General features: G+C 40.0%; 1 protein-coding gene across 1 annotated transcript; it reads right to left on the bottom strand.

The window, feature by feature from the left end:
• Positions 1-535: 535 nt before the first annotated feature.
• rgs17 (regulator of G protein signaling 17) lies at positions 536-26,220 on the bottom strand. The gene is made up of 6 exons (XM_032553408.1): positions 25,977-26,220; positions 22,359-22,722; positions 18,503-18,633; positions 11,096-11,170; positions 10,760-10,991; positions 536-10,677 (listed from the first exon to the last, which is right to left on the bottom strand). The coding sequence occupies exons 2-6, from the start codon at positions 22,359-22,361 to the stop codon at positions 10,489-10,491; spliced, it is 630 nt and encodes a 209-aa protein (XP_032409299.1). The 5' UTR covers positions 22,362-22,722; positions 25,977-26,220; the 3' UTR covers positions 536-10,488.
• Between the last annotated feature and the right edge of the window lie 1,718 nt (positions 26,221-27,938).

Genomic DNA, 27,938 nt, shown 5'->3' with positions numbered 1-27,938 from the left:
GATTTTGGTTCGTTCACCAGAAAATCCCCAAGGAGAATGTCTGGCCATCAGTTCCAGACTTTGACCTCAGATAAGCTGAGGTCATGATGTGAAACGTGATCTGGAGTGGCCTTGTCAATAAATGGACTTGAATCTAATTGGGAATGCTGAGGCGCGATCTTAAAAAGGTCGTTCACACACAAAAACCCTCCAATGTGGCCGAGCTAAAACAACTCTGCAAAGATGAGAGGGGGAAAAAAATTCCTTCACAGCGATGTTTGCTGTCAACACGACCAGGTCGGTTTGAATAGCTTTCATATTTACAAAATAAAATAAATTGTATTTACTCAGGTTGTGTTTGTCTGCTGTTCTAATTTGGATGACACCCTAAAAACATTTAAATGCAGCAAAAGTAAAAAGTCTTCAGGGGACAAATCATGTTTTTCAAAACATTGCAGGGTTACACACAAAAGTAAAAAGAATAAATAAAATGAGCTAAATATATGACATACATTTCCAGTATCGACCATAAAAAAACAACCCAATCACATTTGACAAAAATCTATTAATAAACTCTTTATTGTAAGTTGTTACATTTAGATTTCTCTCTCTAGCAGCACTATTCAAATTACAGATATTCAAGGGCAGTAACCATAGACTGTAGTTCTCTCTTAATGCAAAATGTCATCATGTAAACAAAGACAGACATAGAAGATAAGTAGAGTAAAATGTACCACAACATGGGCAGGATGCTAATGTGACAATAACTCATGTAAGGTTCAAAGGACGACTTTTGTGTCTTTTGAGATAAAATGTGACTGGTCCAGCACACGAAGAAATCAGAAATGGTGTACAGCATCTTCTTACAGTTTTTTTTGTTTGTTTGTTTTGTTGGAAACGGTGTGATCACTTGCCACCTGTATGAGGCGTGTTGGAAAATGTCCATCACCGGTTTACAGAGGTTGGTGGAGGGACGGTTCCGAGAAACCAAACAAATCAGTGACAGCCAACGTAAGTAGGACGTGTAACAGGATTATTTTAGTGCAACAGAACTTGCGATTAAACATTCCAACAATTTCTTTTGACCTCTTTATACTATATCCAAAGACACGTTATAAATATGGCACATTATATCCACCGAGAAGCGCTGATTCTGTACTCTGCTGGACAGTTATAGTGCCCACAAAAAAACCCAATTTTGATTTTCCAACCCATTCTCTTTTGCAACTTTTACATTACTCAACAACTTTTTCTATATGTTTTGAATAACATTTTTGCAAAAGTGCTCATTTAAGCTCCAAGTCAAACGAAGGCCAAGCTAGCAGCTAGTTAGCTCAGCTCACCTTGATCTGTCATGGGACAAAGTTGAATAATTTTGCAGCCACAAATCATAAAATTATTTTTGGATAGCTAATTCTTGTCCAAACAAAACAGAACAAATAAAAATTGGCTTACAAAGTGAGTACAGACGTTTAAGGTGACTAGCTTTAGCTTGCTAGTTTTGAGCCTAGCAACCTGCTGCTAGCTTCACGTTATATGTGGAAATCTGATTTAATTTGCTTCTCTAACTCCACTCTGTTACATTTCCACACCAGTTTGACAACTGTTTCTTTTACAACAACTTTAACAGTAAATGTTTTTTTTACTTTATTTTATATCTAGATGTCTACAAACACTGGAGTGCAAATAATATCCAAACTGCACTATCATGCATGGGTTTTCCAATACTAACCTAATTTAGAAGAATGTAAGTCATGTAAAGCTAAGTGTTTTGAACAGTGTTCACACTTAGCTTTTGTAGCACAGCGTTATGTTGCTGCACGATGAGGGTAAACGAGTCTGTTCCATGCTACAGTTCCAAGTAGATTTTCAGTTTTGCCCCAGTGTACTGTACATCTCAAGGTCATGATGAACAGCAATCATATTCTGGAGCAACACAAACCCTGAATAGTCGGAGCACAGTGCTTTGAGATGTTATCAGCATGACTCAAATATGTGTGTCTATAGAGACTTTTTAAAAAAAATCTATATATTTTACTTCTGAAAATGTCAGTGAGTCCACCAACTCCGCTTTTATATATTTAAAACATACAGCTGTGTTCAAAACAATAGCTAGCTCAATCCCTTAACACGCCTGCTGCTAGCTATGTAATTGAACCTCTATTTCAAAGGGTGTGATCAAATTAATGTCAGTGTGGAGTTCAATCGATGAGGACATTCATTGAATTCGTTAAATGGGTTGTTCCTGAAATGGATAAAGTAAACTGGGGAGGCACCAAAATGGATAAAGTACAGCAGAAAACGATAGCCTCTCCAGCTAAAATGATTTCAAACGCTTTAAAATGAAAACCGAACCCCAAAGGAGTTACCTCTGAGTGCTGTAGCAGTTGGAAGAAGCCTAGAAGAAGCCAGAAAGTCTGAAGCGAACAGGTGACGAGGTTACATTTTGACCGAGAGCACAATGACTGGTCTGGACTGATGGAAGTAAGATTGGGGGCTCATTATGTGGATGTTTGTCGCTCTGTAATGTTGGGCCTATTTATGTAACACAAGGGATAATGGAGCAGTTAAACGACAACTAAACTGACGTTGTGTTGTAGGGAACGCCCTTAAAACTGGTGTTTCAGAAGGACAATGACCACAAATACACCAGCAAGCAGACTGTATCTTAGTTCCAGACCAGAAAGATTGACTTTATGGTGTGTTCATCCCAATCTACAGACTGAAAGTAATCTATCAGTAAGCTAACATGATGTTTGTAAGGCAAAACCTAAAAAAAAAGACAAAGGCCTTGGAGTAGTGGAATGTAGTCCAATCATCTGAAGTTGGTCAACTTCATTCAACACAGATCTGGAGCCATTCCAGAAATAGTTGTTCCAGAACTTCACATTAGTTCAGTTAGTCAAAGGAACGTTAAATCCTCAAAAGGTCTATCTATATGATTCCCCCTGCTTCCTGTAGAGTAGAGTAATAACAAATGTGTTTTGTTCTGATTTGAAATCACAGGTGCAGTGCATGTCATTGTACGAAAATAAAAATGTATTACAAATATTTTGAGATCTACTCATTTTTCTTCAACAAACTATTATTTTGAACACAACTGTAAACGACCACAAAGATCCAAAATGTCTTCATTTGCATAAACAAAACAATCAGTCTTTTTTTCATTTTTCCCAAGTGTTGTAAAGTAGCCAGGGAATTCTTGTGAGACAGAAATCTTGATCAAACGTTCCCGTCTTGGAAAAGCTCTTTGAATCATGCGTGTGACAACAGCCGAAGACTGTAGATCATTTAAAAAAAACAAAAAAAAACAAAGAGGGTCATTACGTCATTCTGGCAATTCATGAAACACTCGAAACTATAATTAAGTACCCATAGCTGTCTCTATTAGTCAAACATACTAGAAGAAAAATATGAACCTCTTAAAAGAGTTTCTCATATTTTGAAATGTCTGCATACTGCAGTACTGGAATACATACTCATACAGTATCGTTTATAGCAAATAACTGAATTATTTCATTTATTTAGCACAAAGCATGCTGAATAGAAAAAAGTGTCACTTTTAAAATAGTCTAAAGTGACTCGTCTTTTCAATGTTCTCGTTCGCAGCTTGTTCCTCGACAGCTGCGGTCTATCTACAAAGGCATGACAAAAACCAAGAAGTTTAGGCATCTAAATCAATAAAGAGAAAAGTGATTGCCTTAAACTGTTCCTAGCCAACTTCAAGGAGCACCTACACAGACGTGATCTCTTCCCTAAAGAAGCACAAACGCCTCAGGAAGAGGCACGAAAAAGACCGGATGAGGGAGAGGGGACTCGTGTACGAGGAACACAGCATTAGCGTCGTCGTTTTTGTTGGGGTTTTTTGCTGCTAAATGGGGCCGTTTCCGCCTCGACTGCCTTCAGTGATGTCATGTGTGACGCCATGCTTTCAAGACATGGCAAAAAAAAAAAAAAAAATGAAAGTGAGGACCCGACACACAGAAAGTGAGACAGACCCAGAAGTGAGACAGAACGAGGTCTTGAGGTCTGTTGTAAAGCATAAAGAGGCACCGTACCCAACTGAGGGAAAACCCGAACCGCCATCAGTCAACAAGCTTGTCCTTCGTTAGCCACGGGTATGGACTGTTAGATAAAAAGAGATTAAACTGTTTTTTTTTTTTTGTTGTTTTTTTTGTTTTGGTTGGAGGTCAAGCGAAAACTCACCTCCCAACCTTCGAATTCCAATAAATAGTAAATAAATAAAAGCGACATTAGGTGCTAACTTGATACAAGGTGAATGAGGCTGGTTTAAAATTAAAAAACAAGTAAAAATAACCTGAATCCGCTCCATATAAACGCTACTGTATTAACACAGTGATAGTCTAAGTGGATGTGGCTACGAGAAGTAGAAGGAAGTTGGCACTGTTTGCTGATGACACTGTGCTGCTCTGGTTGGTTACAAAGTCGCAACAAATGTGCAGTGTGTGCTGGCAGACACCAAGAAGGTAAAAAAGAAAAAGATCATTAAAAAAAAAAATTAAATTAAATGGAAAGTGGAGATTTTTTAAATTATATTTATTTAGTTTACGTGGCTAATGGACAGTGCTCGTATCCATTACTGCACCACTTGCCCATTTCCCAGATTTGTTTCAGGTCAGCCCTTCAAAGTAAGACTAGGTAACTTAAATAAGCCTAGTTCCTAAAAATATTGGTAAATGTCCAATTAGAACCAATTCATTAATTTGCAGATAAGGTGACTTTAGTAAAGTGCTGCTTTTATAAAAGGATTATTCCTAAATTATGCTTTAAAATGTCAATATTGACCATATAATTTTGGTGTTGGGGTCATTTTGTCCAGTTGGGTTGCTTTGGATATAAAACAAAGATGTCTCCCAATGAAAGTTCAGCACTGGAAATGTTTCAATTTGTATTCGCAATGGAAACATTTTTGCACATGCAATCTCCCTTCAATTGCTTTGAAAGAACGGGTAAATGAAACTAGCTGCCAGCGCCACTCTGTGGCTAACTTAACGTAGACTTATGGAGACTACTTCAGCTGTGGGCTCTTCAGACATGGCCTAGTTCAGGAAAATGTTATAATAATACGATGGGGCTAGAAATTGTATCGTTAGTGGAGGAAGTCAGGCACCACTGACTGTGTTGTTGAGGGTTGCTATAACCTTAAAAAGCAAAACTCCACAGAAGAATTTGGAATCCTAAACATTTTTAAGGTCATTTTTCTACATTTTGAACCATTTTTCCTCACACAGCCAATTATGCAAATTAGGCATCAACAACATTTAGCAGCTTGTAGCAACTTTTAGGGCAGTCAGTAGCTACTTTCTGTATAAAGAACTTGGCAACAGGATAATTCAAATTCCAAAAATGCTTTATTGATCCCAAAGGGAAATTAAACGTTGTTGTAACTCATTAACTCAAATTCTTCAAAGAGATACGGTAGATAGTGATGACTGTTGGCAGGAAAGATCTCCTGTAGCGGTCTGTTATTATTATATTGTATTATTATCTGTTATTATCTTATATTGTCCAGTTATTTTGGTTTGATTAAGAGTCACATTTCATGAGGGGGAACTGCAGTATCAGAACCCCAATCACTGAAAATAGGGTGTAATATAAAATATAAAATCTAAAGAACCTAATATGCAATTCAGTTATTGAGTATTTTTATGATTATTGTCATATTAAAATAATTACTATAAAAATATATACCAGTTTAAGTGTGTGGGTTACAAAATGGAAGTAAACAGGGCCAGAATGGTAACGTGTGTACACAAAATGGAGGAGGGACAGATTGGCCACAAAAAGTCACATGGTCTTGCTTTAAAAGAAATGACAAAATGTTACACTGAACGTGACAATAATAAGACCTAGACGGCCCAAATACACGTATGACCTCCCAGACTGGGTGTCGGTGTGTTGGTGAAGGTGATAGTGTGGTTGCTCCTCACATAAATACGTTTTCAGTCAGGCAATCCTGCACAGTTCAGCTACTAAAGTCGTAGCCTGAAAGTCGACTACCAACTGCTGCGTCGCACCAAAAACCTCAGCGCTCGGCCGCTCGACGTCAAGACAACACGTTAAAAGTTCTTTTAAACAAGGTTTCTTGTTTTTTTTAATCATCATAAAGGCATATACTCTCTTCTGTCTATATTACTTGATTATAAGAGTACATTTTTGCTGAACAGGATTGAAGAAAACCAGCAAAGGGCAATGTAAACCATGGTCCGTCTAACACAGCTGAGAGGAGCGCCGGCGCGCCCTCTCTGAACTCACCCACAGTAACAGATTTGCATAGGCAAAAATGGGATTAGCCCTTAAACAGTGGATTCCTGAATTCTTTATAGAGATGCAAAATCTAGTTCAGCTCAACACAATTCAAAGCAAACATACACATAAACAAAAATAATATTCAGAATTATCATGTCGACTAGGCCCAGGCTTCTCTTCTACCTCTCTGGTCATTTACACAGAGTTGTTTACAGTGTTAGGCTTCAAGTAGATCTAAAAAAACAATAAAAACAACTTGTACATTGACAACTAGATGTGAAATAAATTAACCAACATGAGAGGTAGTGAAACACCTATATAAATGTTTGTCTTTTCTTAAATATAAAAGAAAAAAAATTAACTGTCAGTAAGGCCAAAGCTTTGCAGACCTCCAATCCCCGTCAGGACACTTCAGCTCTCAACCTTTTTGTTTTTTTAATGTATTTATTTTTTATTATCATTATTATTATTATTATTATTATTATTATTATTTCTCGTCTATAAAACCAAAGCCATGTCTCAAACGCTATCTCACATGGAATCCATTGGGAATTTAAAGACAAAATCAAAAAATCGGAACTCACTTCACATCATGATCATTGCTTGTAAAAATCCACCATCGCAATGCAGGTATTAAAAATAAAATTCAAACAACCACGTGCACTTCTCCCGCTGCGGAAAAGTTGGAATAAATTAGAGGACGACAGCAGCAGAAGCTAAGGTTTCTGCTTTCTTGTGTCCTTGTTGTGAAACACTATCAAGTTTCAAACCGGCTGGCTATTAAACTCCCACCGCCGTGCCGCACGTTTTAAACAGGTTACACGCATCTCATTGTTTATGAATGTAAACTCGGTTTGACTGCACCATAATTTCGTTATCTGGTTCCTGGTGAGACATTCTTGTGTTAGTTAATATATAGAAAACATACAAGCGTATTTGAGCAGAGGAGGGATTTGCCAGCAGGAGTCCATTTTTAAAAAATGGCCGAAACGAAAAGCTACCGCAAGTTTTGACATTTTTCTACAGAAACGAGTTTCGTACGTGAAACTTGACCTTCACCGTCAGATTTTTTTTAATTAATTTTTTTTTTTTACAAATTCTTTGATTCATTTGCCTTTGATGATCAACGGGGCGCATGCATGTGCACAGCTCATCACTCCGCGCAATCAAGCAACATCAGTCACAATCTGGTGGAAATGAGTTTCATCTGGATCGACGAAAGTCTAGAAAGTGTTCTGTGTAATTTATGTGGACTAGAAAAGCAACGAGGTTCAGATTCTTCCCTCGCGAGGCATGGGCCGGTCTTTGAGGTTTAAGGTAACCCAAAGAGGTCAACAACGCTGACCCGGGCCAGAAGAAATGTTGGCTTTGCTGGAGCTTTCTCTGGTTACACAACAGAGTACTGTCCCTCTCCCACCTGTTGCTGAGCACAGAAAGATAGACGTCTTATGTTTTTCCCTTGCCACACAAATTTGGATGTTAGGAGACAAATTGTTATTACACAGGCAGATAGCCTCATTAATAAACAAACTGTCCCATATTCTGTTACAATAAGCAGTTGAACAAAAGCTACTAAATTTAGCAGGCCTTTTTTTTTCTAAAAAAAAAAAACAAAAAAAAAACTGCTTGATGTATCAAAATAAATAAATGTTAGGACATTTTTATAATTGCAGAAATCAAAAGTTTACTGCATACCTCAAGCTGCACGACATATTCAATCACAATCATGCTCACAAGGTCAGAGAGTGATTGGATCAGACTAAGAATTTCACTCTTCATGCACTGAATTGCTCCTTTCTGGTGATGTTTTTGTCCACTCAGATTGACTTTCACAGACTTCTTTTGTCCACGACTGATGAAGACCTTACTGCATCAAGTTCAGGAAGAGCGTTGGGGTCTTCGTGGTGACGGAAAAGAAATTATGACGTACAACGTTCAACGATAAAACTGCAACGTCAGCTGTCCCTAAAAACCACCCAGCCGTGTTTTTTTCACGGCAGCGGAAATAAACTTAAGCAATCGGTTGCCGTTGGATGTACTTGCGTAAAGTTTTTTGTGTTAATACTGTCAAAGCGCGGTTATTGTACCGGCCCATGCCTAACCCTCACTAATCGGAAGCAAATGTCGCTTTACTGCAGATCCAGATTGGCACAAGAACATCAGGTAGTTAGAGAAGGCGTCAACATGGACGCCTCTGTGTGAGAGCGGCGTCACCGATACATTTAGCACTCTCCCGACCGGACTATCTGGTTCCGCATATCCATCAAATCAATGAACACAGAGGCTCGTTGTAATAAAACTGCATCTTATACGCTGCACTCATGCACTTTCTACTGAAGATCCACAGGTAACAACAAAGTTTCTGTTTAAATGTTCATATCATTTCAAAGAAAAAAAAAAAAAAAACAGTGTCCATTGTATGTTAAACATGTTAACAGGACATTTGGCAACTTAACTTTTCTATTCCTGTTCGGTGTTTTATTGTGTCTCATCCACGCACGCGCGCACGCACACACACACTCACACACATTTATAAGTGCATGCTGTTCAAGTCAGGTTAGAAAAACAGACCAGAGTGTGTGAGGGCTGGCAGTGGGAGGAAAGATTAGCACAAGCATCCTATCATCTGCTCGTCTACAGCATGGTTAAACCGTTTTGGTTTAAGGTGAAAAAGGCTTGTGTGGAGCAGATTTCTTTGCTAACCTGGGATTGTAGCCTTTCAGCATTATTAAACCAGCCCTCTGAAAAAAGCAGATCCATTAAAAAAATAATAATAAATCAAAAACCTCTTCCCAGGACCTTTGAAGTCCCATTTGGCACCCAGTTAAGCAATCCTCTAAAAATCCAACACCTCGAGGTCTAAAGCTGAAGCCTTTCAAAGGCCGGGGTTAAAAAAAAGCTCACATGTTTACGCCTGCACCAAAGGAAATTGCTACCGTTTTCCTTCCCATAATTCTCTGCTCATCTAGACAATGTAAGGTTTATTTTTGTTTTCGCCATTTGCAGTTTTGGCCCAAACTTGGCACCTGTGCTTCTCAAGCTGTAGGGGGTTCTTTGAGCAGGCGAGAGAAAGAGGGAGGGATTAAAAAGAAATAATTTTTTTTAAAAAGTATGGGAGGTAGGGATTGTTGGACAAACTGTGGTTGCTTCACAGCAAATCTGCGGCAGCGCTTCTGCCGCCTTCCTTTACGCGTAAAGGCATTGTGATTTTTTCTTCTCAGCGGAGAGAAGTTCGTGAGTTATATAATGTTAGAAGTAGCTGCCCAACCACAATTCTAGCCCTTACTTCTCCCGGTTACATGAAGGAAAACGCTCGGACAAACGGATGGACGGACAAGAAGAAGGGCTGGAGAAAACCTCTCCATAAAAACTGCAGTATTGGTAAAACTGACATACCTTTTTTTTCCCCCCTTCGCTGAGCGTATACAACCAGTAAGAGCCAGCCTTAGTACCTCTCGGAAAAGGTTGCAGTCCGCGGCTTATATTGTCAAGCTACAATAAAGACAGGGAGAGAGTGATAGAAAAAGAGAGAGAGAGCTGCATGCAGAGAGAGCCGATGCTTCAACTGGTTAAAAAGGCAAAGATTCTCCCACTCCAACCAGCCACTGGGTGTCATGTTTGGACAGTGAGGAGGTATAAAACAGAAAAAAAAACAAAAAAACAATGGTGAGGTGGGACAACAACCGGCAAGTAAGGACAAAGCAGTAAAGTGAGGGTAAAGAAAGAATGAGGTTGGATTATTACAGTACGGGAACAGTGGGTTTGTCCTTTACGTCTCTCTCCTTCTCTGTGTCCTCACCACCTGAGGAGTCCTTGTCCACGCTCAACCAGCGCATCGGGTCGGCCGTTCAAACCGACCGCTGACGAGGGTGGAGTCGGCCGCTCGAATCAAACGAAACAGCACAAATTGCTAGCAAAACAATCACTGGCCAGCAATAATGGTCTCAAAGCGACCAATTAACCAGCCAGCAAAGGCCGACCTAGCTCCAGTGAACAACTGGATAGAAATTGCTTAAAAAATATAAATAAAAAAACACAAACAAACAAAAAATAACTCAACCAGCTGTCTTGGATGTTATTTAAGATTGTTTTTGCCTTTTTTTCCCCCCCCCGTCAGAACAGAGAGAGAGACTTTGCTTATTTTCTTCCAAACCTGACTTCTGGCACCGTAGTAGCATTTGAAGTTTTTAAGTAGTAGTCTCGTTGGCGTACGTTGGCAATGACGAACGGTGGCGAGGTTTAGGTGTCGAGGCAGGTGCGCCTCCTGCTGTCCAGGAGGTCTCTGTAAACGGAGGAGTTGAGGAAACGGGGGAAGGAGTCCCGGTGCATCAGGGTGTAGATCTGGAGCTGGGCCTCCTCGTACATCATGTTGCTAGGCTCCGTCAAGCTCTGGTTTATTCCTTCTCTGACCCGAGAGTCCAGACTCACCTGCAGTAAGGAGACGACATGGGTTATTCATCTGCACCGGCGATCTCCAGTGCTCCTCACTGAGACACACGTAGCGGCCCACCTCTTTGGGCGACAATATAGAAACGTAATCTTCATATATAATCCTGGCCTTCTCATCCACCACAGAGGGGTTGGTCTCCTTTTTCAATTCTTCGCAGGCCAACCAGAAAAGCAGGTTGTCCTCGCTGTACTCGGAGCGCAGGAAGTCTCGGAAGACCTCTCGGCCCTCCAGCGAGCGCAGCATCATCTCGAAGCTCCGTGACCACGACAGCAACTCTTCTAAACTGGGACGTCTGTGGTGGGAGGGACAAGCGGCCGCAGGTTAGGGAAAAAAACAAAAAAACAGAACAGAGGCGCAAATAAAAACGTACGACAAACGGAGCCGGACTGCACTCACTGTTCTCCAGCAGCTTCAATACTGTCCATCTTGGTGCAGGTCTGCCGTTCGCTCCTCTCAATTCTGTCTTCATTCCTGTTGAGTACACAAAGCAGAAATTATCGCACGCAGCTAAATAATTGAATTGTCCATTTTTGGGATGAATAAAGTTGTTTTGACTTGATTTAAACAAGCACCAAAACTTATTTCCAGCAGGTCAAATATAAACAGTTCAGTTAAAATTCACTTAACTTGTCAGGGGAAGGCAGTTTTCTGTGTTTCAATAACATCATAAAGTCACACCACAGTGAGAGAAATAACCTTTAGATTCATGTTTGCCCTCATAAAGAAATGAAAAGTCTCTATTTAGTAGTTTTATTTTAATGTGTAGAAACAAAATCTAAACCAAAAGTCCAGAAAAATCACACTGCATTAAATTATTTTTATTGTTAGTGACTTAAAATTATTCCATCCCTAGAATGGATTCTAACGTCCAAATACTGGCTATGTGATCACACTGAATAAATCCACTACAGGACACTGATAATATGCATTAAGTGCACGTCCACAGATTCATTTTCTCCCTTTCCGAAAGAAATGGCAAAGGACGTCAGGGAGAAGATACTGTTCAGCTGTTCACAAAACAAAAATAAGTAAAAAGGAAAAGGCCTTCCTTTAGGGCCAGGCAATAAAATAATAATAATAGCAATCATGATTAGCCATGTTCAATAGAAAACACATTTGATCAATCAGGTTGAAAAGCATCATCTGTTGCCTGCCAATGCAACAGAAAACAAACAGTGAAGGAACCTGTTAAAGTTTCTATAATGAGAAGTCAACCAAAATCCCTCCTGGGAAGTTCCCCCCCAACGTATAATGCTCGAGCCACGTTATGACAAGCCAGTCAATTTGCAACTTTCAGGAGTTTTTCTGGAGTTTGTTTGATATTTTTGTCTGTTGAATTAGACATCGGAGTCTCTTTATTGTTTTGAAAAAGGGGAAACGTACAAATTCAGCCGGGCATCAAATAATTGTTTCTCCAAAATCTTTTTCTTTTTTAAACCATATAGTCTTATGACTATATGGTTTAAAGCTTTTCAGGACAAGGCAAAATATGCCATATTTTGACTGCTACGTCACTCTGCCCAATTGTCTATGGCCTCAGCCTATCACAACACTTGTTACGGTCCAAAATTCATAATTTTTTCCCATATTTTACTAATGCTTTTTCTTGTTTTCTGAAAATATGACTTGGGCAATTATGCTATAAGACTAACGGAACATAACGTTCTTTCATTGATTGAAAATGTAAATGAACACGCAAGTGCAGTAAAAGTATTAGACATCTGTTAGCGATGGGGTGAAACAAATTATAAGCACCCATTCGAAGAATCTCAAAGATTTATCAGAATGGATTTGCTGATCAGATATTTACTGTCAGATTGAATTGCAGACATTTTCTGCATTTATTGGAGGAAACTTGCAGTCAGAAAAGGCAACTGCGCTCCATCAGCCTTATTCAAATCGACAAGTTAGACGGACGGACGGAAAGCACGGTCTCTTTGGGTAGCTAATCACTTTGAGGTGTTGCAGTGTTGCAACATTTTACAGTGTCTCTCCTTCCAGAACAGGTCCAAACTTTAGTCTGTGCAGGAAACACAGAAAATACATTTTGATAGCATCTAAAGAAGACTTCAGTGCAAGACATAGTTTCCTTCACGCATTGCTGCTCAGCTGGAGATTATTTTCGTCATGCAGGCTTACATTTAAGCACATTTGCACCGTGCGACCGTGCAGTGTAGATGAAAGAGATAACAGTTTTAAACACACAACCGGCAATCAATACGGGCAGATTAAAGAGATGGCTCAACAATCCTGACACTGAGACAAAAGTGCAGCAGCAAACATTGATTATTCACCTATCAGCAGATCTTAATCCTTAATTATTATGATGTCGGGCTTTTTAAATGATCTTTTTCTGGAGCCCACTAGATAACATTAACAAAAATGTTGAAATTGTGTCATTTGAAACCTGCAGTGAAGATGACTGCAGGAGGCAGTATTACAGGATCTCCAACCACTAAAACTTACTGCTCTTACATTTAGTCAAGATCTTGTTCAACTCTCAATAAATGTAACTCAAGTCAAGCAGAGTGTCTCAGTTCTAGCACGGTGTGACGTCTTCTTTCACCGGCAGAATCGAGGTAAAGGATGGAGCGGTAAGTCTACATATCGGACGCCTAACGAATTAAGCTAATATTTTTATTTTTTTTAAAAAGGCACATGTCTGAGAGCAGTACCACATCGCTCAGGTTGTCTGGACATTAAAACGCAGCAGTCTTGTGGTGACCAAATGGCAGCAGTCAGTTCTCGAAGAGATGGTCAGCAGTGCACCAAACTCTGCGGTCACCGGATGAAAGGCAGGAAGAACTGTTTTAATTGGACGTCATATAGTAATCTTGGAGAAGGTGAACTGAAAGGGAATCTGTGGAGATTAGGGTCATGGAACGGAGGCCTTCCAACCTCAAAACAGCTGGAGAAGGAAAAGTCATGAGTATGCCAGTTGGTCAGTAATTATAAGAAGGATACAAATACTTTCAATATGGAATTTTCTTTAAAGAAAATGTAAATAATAAATAAAAACCTAGTGAGTCTTTTGATTTGCATATCTTGACAGGTTAAGGTAGCCATATAAGGAATATCTTTATTTTACTGTGGCACATTTTGTTATATGAATTAAGGTAATAATTTTATGTTTTCTGTGTGAGCACCTACTGTGTGGGGTGTGTGTGCGTGTGTGTGTGTGTGTGAACAATATGTTATTTTAAAAAACTACTATTCATTTCAATCAGTTTTTAAAATTATTATTATGCATATAGTTTGTATTAATTTCTACAAAATGTACTTTAATCCTTAAATAGGTATAGGTTTATTTTGAACATTTTGAATTTAATCAATTGGTTGTATGACAACTTAATTATTACTATCATCATGGCCTTCTAAGCTTCCAAAACAACATTATTCCCAGAAGAGGCCATGGGTGGCAACAGGAAGAACTCACTTCCAAGTTGATAGACTGAAAAATTTGTTATTTTAAGCAAACAAATAATAAATGTATAACTTGGATGTCAACTAAAGTTAGCTTAATCTGACCTTACAAGTTCAAAACGTGATCAAAAGCTTATTTTAAAAAACTTTCCGTCATCACAACGGACCTTTGGCAAACAAAAAACAAACATGTTTGTGTGTTCTTAATCTCTTAAATTAACGGGAGATTGTAAAAATGACCAAAGAAATCACAACAATTCCAAATACAAAAATGTATTACAGATTTTGGTCCAAACTAACATCAGTATATTCTAACTAACTGCCTAAGGATAAAAACTAAATTGATAGTTATGATTTACAAATGGCTATTGCATTTCTTTTTGATTTGTCCTCATTTATTTCAGCTTTACTCTTATAATCAACTCCCTGCCCTTTATATTTGCCCCAAGAAGACTGACTTTATTCTCAAAGTCTAAAAAATAAAGAGTTAAATGCGTAATTCTGAATGATTTCTCTCTTTAAATGACCATTACAGTCTACAGTGGAGTCCGGCTGCTAGCTTCTTTCTCCTGTTCTGGCTGCAGTTAATTACCAGTGGACACAAACAATCAAGTTTCAGTGTCCGTCTTTATGTAAATACTGCAAACAACGCGGCAGCCTCTCAGTCTATCGTAGCTCAGTCACACTTGAGAAACCACAGTGTAACACACTGAGAAGTCTATTTTTGGTCCCTCCATGGAGGATCTTTCCGTCCTCTTGCTGTCTCTTGTCAAAGTCCCCATTGTGCAGCAGCAATGGGCTAAGCCAGCCGCAGCCCCCCGGCGCCCTCACAATACGGCTAAATACACAGGCTGTTCTTCACAGCTGTTTTGCATGTGATTGGGGATGGAAATAGAAGACACCCTGACCACATAAGGTCCTTGTGCAAGACTGTGTGAGGATGCTCTCTCTGTGTGACCCTTTAAAATCCTCCTTAGCATTTAGCCTCCAAAACTCAGCTGTGAAGCTCCTCTGACTCAACAACTCGCCTGAGCAAAAAGCGCCGGCACCCAGCACGTTCGGCGACATACATGCAGGCTTTGCTAAACTAAGCAAATTAGCCCTGCCGGGCTGCCGGCCGAAACAGCAAATAAAACATACGTGTTGCTGTGGAATTTGTTTTTCTAGGCTGAGTTTTGGGAGACCCGACACCGGCGCTCGGCTGGGAAACGCACAGCGGACTCACAGTCCGCAAGCTGCGACCACTTCAGATGAAGTGGCGTGAAAGAAGCAGAGCATTCACCATTCACTGCCTGAAAACAATGTTTCATTCACTCCGCTCTCCTGGCAGGAGCCGAGCCACAGTCAGGCAAGCTGGAGGAGCTTCGGATCAGCTCAAGAGTTTCTGGTGCCTTGCTCAGAGGCAGCGCGCTGCCGTCGAGGTTGTGCAACTTTATGGCCTGTGGTCAAGTTTGTTCCGATTTGGATTTTTAAAACGGCACATAAAATTAGGGTTTCATTTTAAATGAATCTTTCTGTAAACGTAAGACGAGCAGCTGAAGAAACAATCATTAATCATTTCACCAAAAAAAAAAAAGTAACCAAAATACCGAGGGTGTGTACAGTATTCATAGACCGTTTAGGAAATGCTGGTTTGTAAGATTTTCAAAATAAGAAGAGGCTCTTTTTACTTCACAAGAATATAAACAGAATAGCCAATATTTGGTCCTAAAACAACAATTTATCCATGCATTTTATTCTTGTTCATCTACAGAATAACTACGGTAGGGCCTTTATGCATTCATTTCAATTAATTGACTACACAGATTTGAATGCGATTTTAAAACGTTTTTAACTCAATTAATGGGTTGATTGTTCCTGCTGGAACTGTTGTAATTGCTCGTTTCTGGTAAGCCCGTGAATCTGACGCACAGGCGACATCTGCAAACAACGACAACAAAGTCCCTCCTCTTGGCCCACTGTGGGCTCATTTTTGCTTCAAAACACAATCTGATGAGACGCTGGAAAAGACTATTGTGTGTACGTTGGATATAACAGCACTTTACACCAATATGATAGTTGAATGACAAGATTAAAAACAATAATTATCTCTGTTGTTGAGCTAAATGTCCATTTATTCAACAATTTAGCTGCAAAAAGGGTTTTTGAACTGAAAATGTTGCTTATTTTGTTAAAATATGGTTCTCACAGTCAGGAGTCACAGTTCTAACACAGGAACATACTTTGATCTAAACCATTATACTGTAGCTCTTGAACAGGTCTTCTGCCCTGCATTTAGCTCCATTTATCTTTTTATCAACCTCTGTGGTATCCTCCACAACATAATACTGCCACCACCATGTGCTACCATGGGGCTGGTGATCAAAGTGATGTGCAGGGTGTTTTTTTTGGGTTTTTTTAAATGAAATGTTTGACAGTGCAGAAATTCAGCCAGCGGTGGTAGTGTTGTTGTGACTTCCTGGAAATGTTGCAAACTTGCCTACATAGCAAGCTCATTTTTACATGTTCCACTTGAATGCAAAGTGCACAGATAAAAACATGCAGTGCACTCTAAAAATAAAAAAGGTTAAGTCACGAGAGGCAGCCTCAAACTGTATCCAACTGTTCACTGAAGTTCACTTCTGCGATTCACTGCCATCATGTAGAAATGCAGTTGAAAACTGTGCACAATTTGCTGCGGTAAAGAACTGTCAAAGTGTACTGGAAATTATAATTTAATATTTAAACAGTTGACCTGTAGCACTTATAACAATTACAAAGACAATAGTTTGTATATCCAGATAATTCCTGGCATGCAGCTATATCTTTTTCTGGGTAATTTAAAACTTTTTAAATCTAATTTAATTTAACTCTGTATTAAGCTTATTTATCATATGTAATATCTGGATTTTATATATATATTTGTTTGTAGGATGTAGATATGACTGCTGGCACAGACATAAGGTGTAACATTCCCATGCTAGCATGCAACGGACATCAGAAACAGCTTCGTAACAACAACAGAAAACTTGTCAACCAGAACTACGAATCATAAACATCACAGTTTTGGCATGTTACTGGTCTTAAAATATATCACAGTTTTGAAAGCAACCGCTTAAAAACCCTTACTTTTTTTCTGTCTCTTACCCAGGAAGTCATTTCAGATAAAATCTTTTTGGGGGAGACCTGAAGAAACCTCCCTCGGTTGAATGTCCACTTAATAAAATGTAAGAGAAGACTCGGGACGAGTCGAGTTTCCTGTGTGGGTTGTTCTCTTATTGTGGACCACCATGTCTTTGGTAAGTCTGGTCTTACCCATTAGTGTTGCCATGGTAATCGTTTTTGAACGTACAGTTGCCTTCTTGGGCAGCATATCAGACTGCAGGCTAGCGAGTAAGCCCATAGCTCGGCTAGTTAACCTGCTAATGTCAGCTGTGTTACTGTAAGAGGAGCATAAAAAAGGGTTTAACATTCTCCACAAAAAGCAGGCTTACTTAAAAACTAAATTCAGAGTGTGTTTTATTTTCATATTTTGCTTTTGACTAAACGAATCTTTTAAAACCGCCTAAACGAATCTTTTAAAACCGCCTACTGTTTTAAGCTGGCAGTCTCATCACAGCTATTTTACTACATGTGACATGAGTAGAATCTCAAATTTGTGAGCTGAAAAAAAGTCTTAAAGTAATGTGAAACTTTGTTCCAAAGGTTTGGGTATATTTCACAACTTTTCATTTAAAGATGCATTTAGACCTTGCAGAACATCCTGCTCAAACCTGCTTTAAACCCATCGCTGCCACTCTTTTCACTATTTAGAAAATCCCTATAAAATACAGGCATTTTATGGGGAAATGTGGTGGAATGTGGACAAGCTTTGCAAGGCTTTGTAGATTTAAATTGAAACTCCTACCATTTCTAAAACAGCCTTGTACTGCTTCCTTCCTTGAAGTTACAGTATGTAACCTTTGTAAAAAACAAAGGTTACATACATACTTCCTCCTAAATCAATTGGATTTAGGAGGAAGGCCTTAGTGCTGTCAATCACGCTAGTGTATGTGCCAATCAGAACCTCTCCCCTTCTCTCTGCTTAACTACAGTTTTTCCCTGTCAGTAGAGCCGGCCATGAGCGATCAGGCTAGTAAGCACGGCCACCAATGAAAGAGGATAAACAGCTTTAAGTTGTTTCTTTGCTGTTCGCACATTTTGCAGCCCATACCCAAGGGTGATGGACAGCGGTAAGGCCCTCCTCCTGGCTCAGATTTTTTTTGTTTTTGACTAGGAGCGGTAGAGAAGCTTGATTGTTGTTTTTTTTCGCAGATTATCTGCCTCCTTTTCAGGAAGGTACGAATACACTCCCCAGATGTAAATAATGGGCGGTAGCGGTCAAACGTATGGCTTGCTTACCACAAACACTTGCAGCAGCCGCACCAGCAGAGGCAGCAGGTATTCGGTCGAGGCTGTCCAGGGGCCTGGGGCGGGGCCTCGATGTGAGCCGCCTGCCTTTTTCTCATCTCCACTCCACTCACGCTGTGGGGCTTCATGCGTGCATGGAACAAACACAGTTGAAACACAACTCAAGAGAGCAGGAACAAATCAACAATCATGCTCCGCTTTCTCCTCGCCGGACAAAATCATCTGGGGAGGAAAAACAAAAAAAAAAACTGGAGTGTGTGGATGCACATTGAGGAGAAAGACGACGCGCCGAGGAAGGAGGAGGAGGACCGAGAGGATTCCCTTCCTTGTTTGGTACGAGGGCTTTCTGGCATCAGCCCAAGTGTTTCACTCAGCTCTGACACACACTAAATGTGCATTTTAATGGGCGCAGACAGAGACAGAGGGACAGGATCTGCATATCACACACATGGACAGGCACGTGCGCGCAACAAACACACAAGTCGGCGCACACTCGCATTAACCCGTTCGTCTCCGGCTTTCAGCGTCCGTCAGAAGATGCAACATCCATCACCGACTGTCTGGAGATAAAGATGCATGTAAAAGTGCTTTTACAGCGTTGCACACTCGTTTTTACTGCAGTTGCCTAACTGATTGTTTTAACCGACCCTATCTTTGGGCCACTTCCGATATTCCCCGCTAATGTTTTTTGCTTCCTATAGTATGAGCTCTTCTTCCCAGTCCAAACACACAAGAACAGCATGTAAAGCAAGCGCCGGGCTTTGTGGTTCAATATCACAGAAAAACTGACAAACTCTTTTTAAATTCTGACTTTATTGCTGTTAATATGCGACACTCCCACTGCATGACCAATGTTCTAGTCCAACTCATGCCCTTGAACTAAAAATAACATTGTACTTCTGTCAATTTGCCTTGTTAGACCTACTAATACCCAACCTTCTCCTCCCTATCATCATGTTAACGCTCACACAGGTCACAGCACACTCCACACTTATTGGCACCCATGGTAAAGCTATTAAAATGCCTTGAATTTACTTTTTTTTCTCCGCTCTCACAAGAGCATTGTTTCCCACAGGAAAGTTTTTCAAAATCCACCACTTAATTTAAGCGCATGATTTTTTTTTTTTGGCCCACATCAAGAGATGTTTAGAAAACCGCTGCTCCAACACTTACTGCAACTTTTCTAGAACTTTGTTGGGATAATTAGGCTGTGGTTGGCTGATGCTAAGTGAGGTAATTCTAATTGACTGATTTGATTCGCCTGTTTAACTTGTTTCAGCGTTTTCAGCTTTTTTTTTTGGACCACCACCATTGTACCGGAGTGTTTTGCTTGTAATCGACAGCACGCTAAAGTAACGCGTGGCGCTTCGCTAGACGCAGTTCGACAACTTTCCATTGTCTTAAAGGCATCAGTGCAACAGCTCAACAGAGACAGAACTTCCTGAATACCTTCAGAATAAGAGTTTGATACATTGGTAACACTTTTTTTCATTTTCTACGCTCAGGTAGAAAATGAAAGGAATTTATAAAAGCGATTTGAAAAACTCAAACACTTTTTGAACTTTACAGAAAATCTAATGTAATTTTTAACACTTTAAAAAAAACTACTTTAGCATACATTTTTAACCAAGACTTTTCTTGACAGAGGACCAACACAAGCAACACTGCAGCAGGAGGATTTTTACACTCGACACAACAAAACTTTGGTCCTTTGTTTTTCTAAAAGCATCTGCTCTGTGCTGATCACTAAATGAGGAGCTGAATTTTACGTTTTGGTGATGCTGCCCTTGAACTTTAAAAATATAATTGTGTCAAACTGACAATTAACCTGCTTCCACCCTTTTGGCATCTCTGGATAGAAATACAGCACAGAGATTTTTGAAAGCTACTGAAAATCCAATATAGATACTTCTCAAACTAGGATTATCTCTAAACACATACAAAAAAATAAAGCAACTATGGAACAGATTTTTTTTAAAAAACCCTCTTACCTGCAAAGTCATATTTCCCCTATAGTCCTTAAAAATCCAAATTGCAATAATGGTGTGTATCCATACAAAAGGCTTCTCCTCTTGTTATCATTCCCTCTACTGAGCATAAACACATGTGATTTCCCACAATGATCCTACAACGGGAGGTAAGCCTGGCACAGCCTGCCTGATATGCAAAAGCACTCGTCAGACCAGCGGAGCGACCATCAGTTATTCAGCAACCAGGCAGCACAGTGGAAAACAGGCGACTGGATGCAAATGACCGCGAGGGTTCGGCTTTGTTGCAAACCTGGAGCAGAGGCCGCATTGACAGGATATGCAAATATTGGTTGGAAAATACAAACATGCTAAGATGAATGACCAAAAAGGGAGCCACCAAGGCTGCAGCATGGGTATTTTGGTTTGGTTTTCCGCAGAATTCAGATCTATCCCAAAACAAGTTTTTAGATTAGCTTAAAATGTAATGGAAATGTTTATTTCCCTACCAGCTTTTTGTTTTTTAGCAATAAATGTGTATGCTGGTTTTATCCTCGTTTGGTAAAATCAGCTGACTTTGAGTTAAATGTTTGCTGCTTTAGAACTTAATGTTTTTTTTATTTAGTCTGACTTACCACATTAACTACTTTTAGTACAAATCAAAAGACTTTTAACATTTTCTAATGCATGGCAATAAAAACACCTATTAGGAAATATTGGTGGCAACACATCTGAAGTGACCAACGAAAGTATGCACACAACTTGAACTTTTCTCAATAGCTTATGACTATTAACTAGACATCGTTTATCATTTATTGTGCTAAATTTTTTAGCACAATAAGATTTTGATTTTATCGTTGTCACGATAAATTACAAGTAATGATGTTTAAAAACCCCTAAAACTGTCAGGTTTGCTACTTTTACCATTTTTATCCATTGTTTGTTGAATAGAGGTGCATCAATAAATATGGGGGAATTATGTCTCTACCAGCTTTTGCCCATTACATCTTTTCTTTATTTCTTGGCCATGCAAACTAATCCTAGCTGGAAGTGTTGAAAATTAAATTTGTAAACATAAATTTACTCGCAGCAAAGAAATCTATAAAAAAATGCGGAGGAAGTTTATTCTTCACTTGATGGTACTAACTTTGAGACTCAGCCTGATGTTAGAAACGTAAATGTGAAACAAATAATTCATCACATTTAATATTAAGTTCTTTAAAAAGATTTGTTAACATCACTATGTCTACTGTTTTTTAACTCCGGAAAACAAAATCTTTTAATTACCGGTTATCACAAAAAATACAGTTTAGTTCATTATCAAAAGTTATAAACAGAAATATCTGTTACAACTGAGGAAAACGTTAGGACATTCCACCTGCTAATAGCTAATTTTACCACTTCTAAATGAAATAGCTACAGTAAGACTTTTCTTGGAGCCTCTTACCAGTCTCTAAGGTTGGTCTGAGGAAAGTTTGTCACCCTATAGCATCTCTATAAGCTCTAGGTCTGGGGTTGGACTAGGCCGAACACGTTCCACTTTCAGTTCTGATCTTTTTCTACGTTCTCTCTGGCCTTCATGTCTTTTTACCAGGACAAACGTTTCCGCCTTAAACACCAGAAAATGCCTGAGTGTGTTTGTTTTTTTTTAAACACTTGGGCTGTTTTTAGAATCAGTAAAAACCCAAACGGAAGTACAAAAACATGCAAAACATGACATTTGCATAACAGGTCTCCTTTAATGTGAACGTAAAAACAGGGAAGTTCAAAGGAAACATGCAAAAGAGTTACCGAAGTATAATTATTCTGATCTGAAACAAAAGCACAATACCAAAGTTCGCCTGCGCGGAGCGGCAGCCGTGACAAAAAGAAACACTTACCATGAATTAATGAGTTCCTAAACACAGGTCAGACAAAGCAGTCATGGCGTGAGGTAATAGGTTGCTGGGTGATAGCAAGCTGGTTGACAAAGTGACTGACGGAGTGTCTCAGTGTCCGCTCGGCAAGCGTGCTGGCTCTTGGGCTCGCGGGAGCGGTGGGACGAGGCGCGGAGGTACTTGTCACCACGGAGAGGAGGAGAGGTTACTGGTGTCACCATCCCTGACCGACGGGCACAGGAGGGGAACGCGAGAGACGAAGTGAGGTGTGACGACCCTTCTCGCTTACTTCCCACCGCGTCGGTCTCCTCGGACCTCAACAAAACGGATCCTTCCTCGACTTGAGAGAGCAGCGAATGTGCGGCATCTGAAAAACAGCAGGTGGAGGAGGGTTAATTCGACTTGTTTTACACTAATAAGATGCAGGATCCAGATTTAGTGGAGCTGAGACTATTTTTCTAAAATGAATTTGAGGAACAAAGAAATCTAAATCCATCTTGTTTTTTTACACGCTTAATAAACTTCGCTTTTATATATATGTATTTATGATCTGTTATGTTATGCAGTTGCAATCTTGTTGGTTTAGGTGCTGAAATGATTTACAGACCAATGTGTCAATTTACAAAGAGAAAACAAGATGAGCCTCTGGTCAGATTGCAAAAAGCTAAATACTTCATGGTCACAAGTTATTAGCATGTGGGGAAACAATTATCTTGTGGCCATGCCTTAATACTGTGTGTTCACAAGATACAAATACTCAAGTCTTGAGCGATCAGGAGAAGGAAATAAAGTTCCACATTTAGCATTTTGCAGCAGACAGCCACAAGAAGTGCGCTTGCGCTATTATTTAGATGCAAGCGGGGTGGTGCTGAGGGCAGAGAAGCAGAGAGTGTTTTACCGATGAATGCTGTTAGCTGCAGTCTGTCCTCTACAACACCTCCGACCTTTAACCATCATCCTAAAAGTGAGGGTCTCATCCTTTTTTGCCATCATGGGCTTCCGTACTCGTGATTACGTAATTTCATCCCGTCTTCACTGAAAGTGGGTGTCTGAACGACAATTAAAATCAAAGGGCTCTTGTGAACCAGGTTAAAAGTTGGGGAGAGGAAGTAAAAGTTTCAAAGCGACTAACTACGACTCCTGGTGTTTGACTCTTTTATTTAAAAATCAGGAATAGGCAGCGATCGTTTGGAGGATTTCCCCGGTTTCTCTCTGGGTGAAGGTGCCAGCTGAAATAAGTCAAATACGACAACATTTTTGTCTTCTGCGTGAGTGAAAACAGCAGGAGCCTTATTTCAGCCAGCTGACCAGCCGTGGATCCGATCCAATTTGAAACAGTAACTATTTAAAACACTGCTGCACATAATGCTGGTAATCAGTCAAAAGCACTGCGACCCTCCACAAAAATCAAACTTTTACTGGATGAGAGAAATATATAGCAATGACGTGGCACCGTACTCGCTTTCTGATTGCGGAAAAAGCAAATCAGTTGTTTTACAAAACCGTGTACAGACTTTTTTATATTCAACGTGAGAGAGACCAGGTCACTGTCGACTGTGAGTAAGACGGCAACTGCTCCTAACCTCACCACAGTCCCCCACTTAGAGAACGCCGAACTGTCCCTTTAAGAAAGGTTTTCCAAAACCGAATCAGCCAACACCAGCAACTTTAAAGAGTTCATGTACTGATCCAACACCAAAGGCTTGTTCAGAACTACTAATGTTTTGTTAGGACTAAAAAAAACGGACGTAAAACACAAGAAGGAATAGTTCACATATCCTCTTAATAACCTATCAAACACTATCTGCATCTTTATTTGTGTGACGCATGGAAACCAACCTTACATGCATCTTTCCTCATCTCCTCTGCTCTACAATAACACAACATGCTGGGTCAGTGCTGTTCCACAGAGAAAACCAAGCCCTGCAAAGAGAGAAGCTTTTATATCTGCTGGTGGCAGTTAAAAAAAAAAAAACTGGGTTGAAAACAAAGGGTTCTGCTGTATTTTGAGGGCTTTTTGAAAAGGGATTTTGTATAGCCGTGTGCAAAGATAGGTTTTTCTCTTTGCATTGCACTTGAGAGATTTTCCACAGCCAATTTCCAGGAATTAGTCATCCCCAGAGTGACTTCCTCAAACATGCATCTGCAAAAAAGAATGGGGAAAAGTTAAAGCAGTGTCGCTAGGAGACTAATGCTGATTGGTTGAGCCGCCCAAGTCGGTGTATATGCAGAGGTTTTAAATTCAAGTTAAAATTTGAATGTCAAATCATTCCCAATTTCAAGACTTTCTAATCATATGCCAGAAAAAGAGCTACAGCGACCCATGTTTTTCCGGTTGCACGGCGAATAAAACTCAGCTCTGCCCCTCCCCCACCTGATGCTGTACACCTCCAGGTCACTGGCTAATTCTGTTAGTTTCAGACATGCCGCCCATCATTCTTAGTAAGGAAAGTGTATTTAAGACACAAGTAGCAAGCTACGAGCAACATGTGTGTAAAACAGCCAATTGCAGGAACTTCTTGAGCAGATAGCTTGACTAATTATCCAGGTAATCTACGATTAATATGCACTTGTTACACCATAAAGCAAAGCATAGCAAAAAGGGATCCTATTCTGCAGAAGCAGCATTTGAAAACTGTAATAATCAATATTTTATACAAGTTTATCACACCAGATTAATATGCCTAAATTGGGTTTTTGGTCATTGGTCACCTGGACAAAGTACAGCAGCAACAATCCTCACTAAACTGAAAAATATGCTAGAAGGACACATCAGGCTTTTAGCAATGCCAAGCATAATTGTTGCTATGAGACCAAACACCACCTGGCATCCTGGGTGATCGCAGGTTCTGTACTGTTTTACTGCTACATGTAAACATCCTCAAGTTAAATATCTGCCCCTAACAGTCTGAAACGCGATGATAAGAGAAGCTCGCAGTGTTTGCCGTGTTTCAGTGACGGGTACAAGTTAATGGGATTTATAAGGAAGTGTCCCAGGATGCAGTTGCAACATAACCTGTGTTGCTCTGACTCAACACACCCATGGGAAACTGCAGTGTGGGTGTTCCTGCAGCTGTGCACCGCAGGATCTCTCTGTTCCAGTAGATATAAAGAGGAGGGGGGGGGGGGGGGGGAGAATAATGTCAGACAGCGGCTAAAATCCTCTTCCAACACAGAAACGTGTCAGGATGGTTTATTTCTGACACCCTCGGTGAACTGTCACAGCCGGGAAAAAGCCTTTTAAAATAAAAAAGGCCCGTGCATATCTTCAGAAATGAAGTCGACACGCTCATCGGACCCAGCTTCTGCATGCACTAGCTGCGCTGGCTAGCCTGCTGGTCTGGGTCGCCTGCAGCTGCTCGAACCATCGCTGCGCGTCGGACCCAACAACCGAGAGACTGGGAGTCTTCCCAGCCGACACTGTCGAGTCACAAAGCTGCCGAAGAGAGAGAGCTGTTCGGTGCCGACTGTCGCACGGAGGCTCTCCAGAAATCAAACGCCACCCACTTTCTCGCTGGCTAGCTTTAGCCCGAGAGCCGCTATCTCTGACAGCGAAAGGAGGTGGAGGCAGCAGCGGCGGCGGCGGCTAACTCTAGTTAGCCCGAACAAGCGGAATCTTACCCCTTTACGCTGGGATGTCACTGTCCTACAGTGATGGGCGTGAAAACGCGGCGTCGCGACGCCTATTTAAAGACATGGCGAACGGGAATCCCGCGGTGTAATCGTGTCCATCGCCGCTGTTTTTCCAGCCATCCGCCCCGCTTCAGCACCGATCTCAGCCGAGCTTCCCTGGATGCACTGCGCAGGCGCGCTGCTGCTGCTGCTCTGTGGCTGCAGTCGGTCAGAGGATGCACCGCTGGGGCTCCACACACACACACACACGCCCCCCACCCCCACACACTCTGTCTGCAACACACACTGGGTCATTACATCTGCAAGCTCCACGACATCCGCTCTACTACCACCGCCCCCGAAACACACGACATGGTTTGAAAACAATGCTGCGTTTATTTCCGTCCACCCGACTGCAGGGACAGTCCAAGACACTTTACTAAATTTAGAAGGCAAGTTTATTCTGGAGGAAACGCATCCTCAGGTTATGAACATTTTTATGTAATAAAAGCAGCTTTAAAAATAGTCTCACCTACAAATAACTCTTGTTTAAAGACTATGAAAGCAACTTATAAATAAAAAATAGTTGAAAATAGTTTCATTCTTTAAATAATATCAATAACATTAAAGAACCTTGCGAAAGCAGAAGGTATGAAGTGCAATTATGATTATAATTACAAATAAAATAAGAAAACAAATCTTAGAGAATTACTCAAAAAATTCAAACACATTATTTTTCTCTTTTTATAGCAGCTTTTAACAACAGTAGATGCATTTAATCTTACTCAAAATTAGCAACTTCAAGATAAATAACAAAATATATTTGCCTCTTATAGTAAAACCATGAATTCCAGATATTTTGTACATTTAAAATAAATATATCCTACCCTATAAGGGATGCATGTTAAGTACTTCATCTTTTCTGTGTAATATTAACAAAGTGCACAAAAATCACAATCAAATAATAATCAGTCCTTTGTCCATATGAATAAGCAATTTTACTTACATAAAAAAAAAACAAGATTTGGAGATGATATTTAATCAGCTCCAAATGTTTAGATATGAGGTATCGCATATCTAATCTGATGTGAGATATCTAATATCTAATCTAAATGATTAGATATCAGGTAGAAACTAATCAGTTTCTACACAGGTCTGGGGAAAACTCTGCTAATCAAAACTGTCATAATATATTTAATATTGGTCAATTGTACTGGTTTGTAATGGTTTTGAATTATAAATCTTTATGTTAGTAGCCACAGTAAGGCCTGGTGATGATGTCTGATTGTGGGAACATGCTGTACAATTCAATAAAAAGCTGTCACAAATGACACAGACAGTTTTTAATGCTCATTTCAGACGTCACTCAAAAACATCAGAGGCTTTTTTGTGTCGATTTAATCACTCAATCATTAATTAAGTGACAACTATTTTATTCTTTGTTGTTTTTTGCTTTAACAAATAGATTGTTGCTCATAATACGTCGGTGGGTATCCGGTGTTTATTTTGCTTGTCTTTGTTTTGTGGCTAAATGCCTCATGCATTTCAAGTGAATCCGCTTTGAAAAGCATGAAAATATGTGACAGTGTAAAAGAGAAAGAGAGAGACAGAGAAAATGAAAAGCAAAAGAAAAACCTCAGTTCATTATGTTTACACAAGGGGGCACCAACACTCTGTCCTCTCTCTTTCTCTTAAAGTTGCACTTACATTCACCTGCTCTGTTGCAGCAATGGGTCCACTTATGAACTCTGTTTGGTATAAAACATACAAAATAATTAGTGCTGCTACTAAGACGGTTAAAGGCAGATCACCAGCTTATTTGAAACCTGCATGTACTTTTAAATTGATTTATTAATTTCATATTTGTCTGGGTTATTTAGATATAAGTGAGTCTCTATAGGAGCCTTTAACAGAAAGGCTCAATGCCTCCCATTCTTAATTTTATAAGTGCAGGACACCGGTGGATCACGA

The sequence above is a fragment of the Xiphophorus hellerii genome, chromosome 22 (genome assembly GCF_003331165.1).
Source record: "Xiphophorus hellerii strain 12219 chromosome 22, Xiphophorus_hellerii-4.1, whole genome shotgun sequence".
Taxonomy (NCBI): domain Eukaryota; kingdom Metazoa; phylum Chordata; class Actinopteri; order Cyprinodontiformes; family Poeciliidae; genus Xiphophorus; species Xiphophorus hellerii.
Note: the sequence above shows the minus strand (reverse complement) of the source record. Positions and strands in the feature narration are given on the sequence as shown.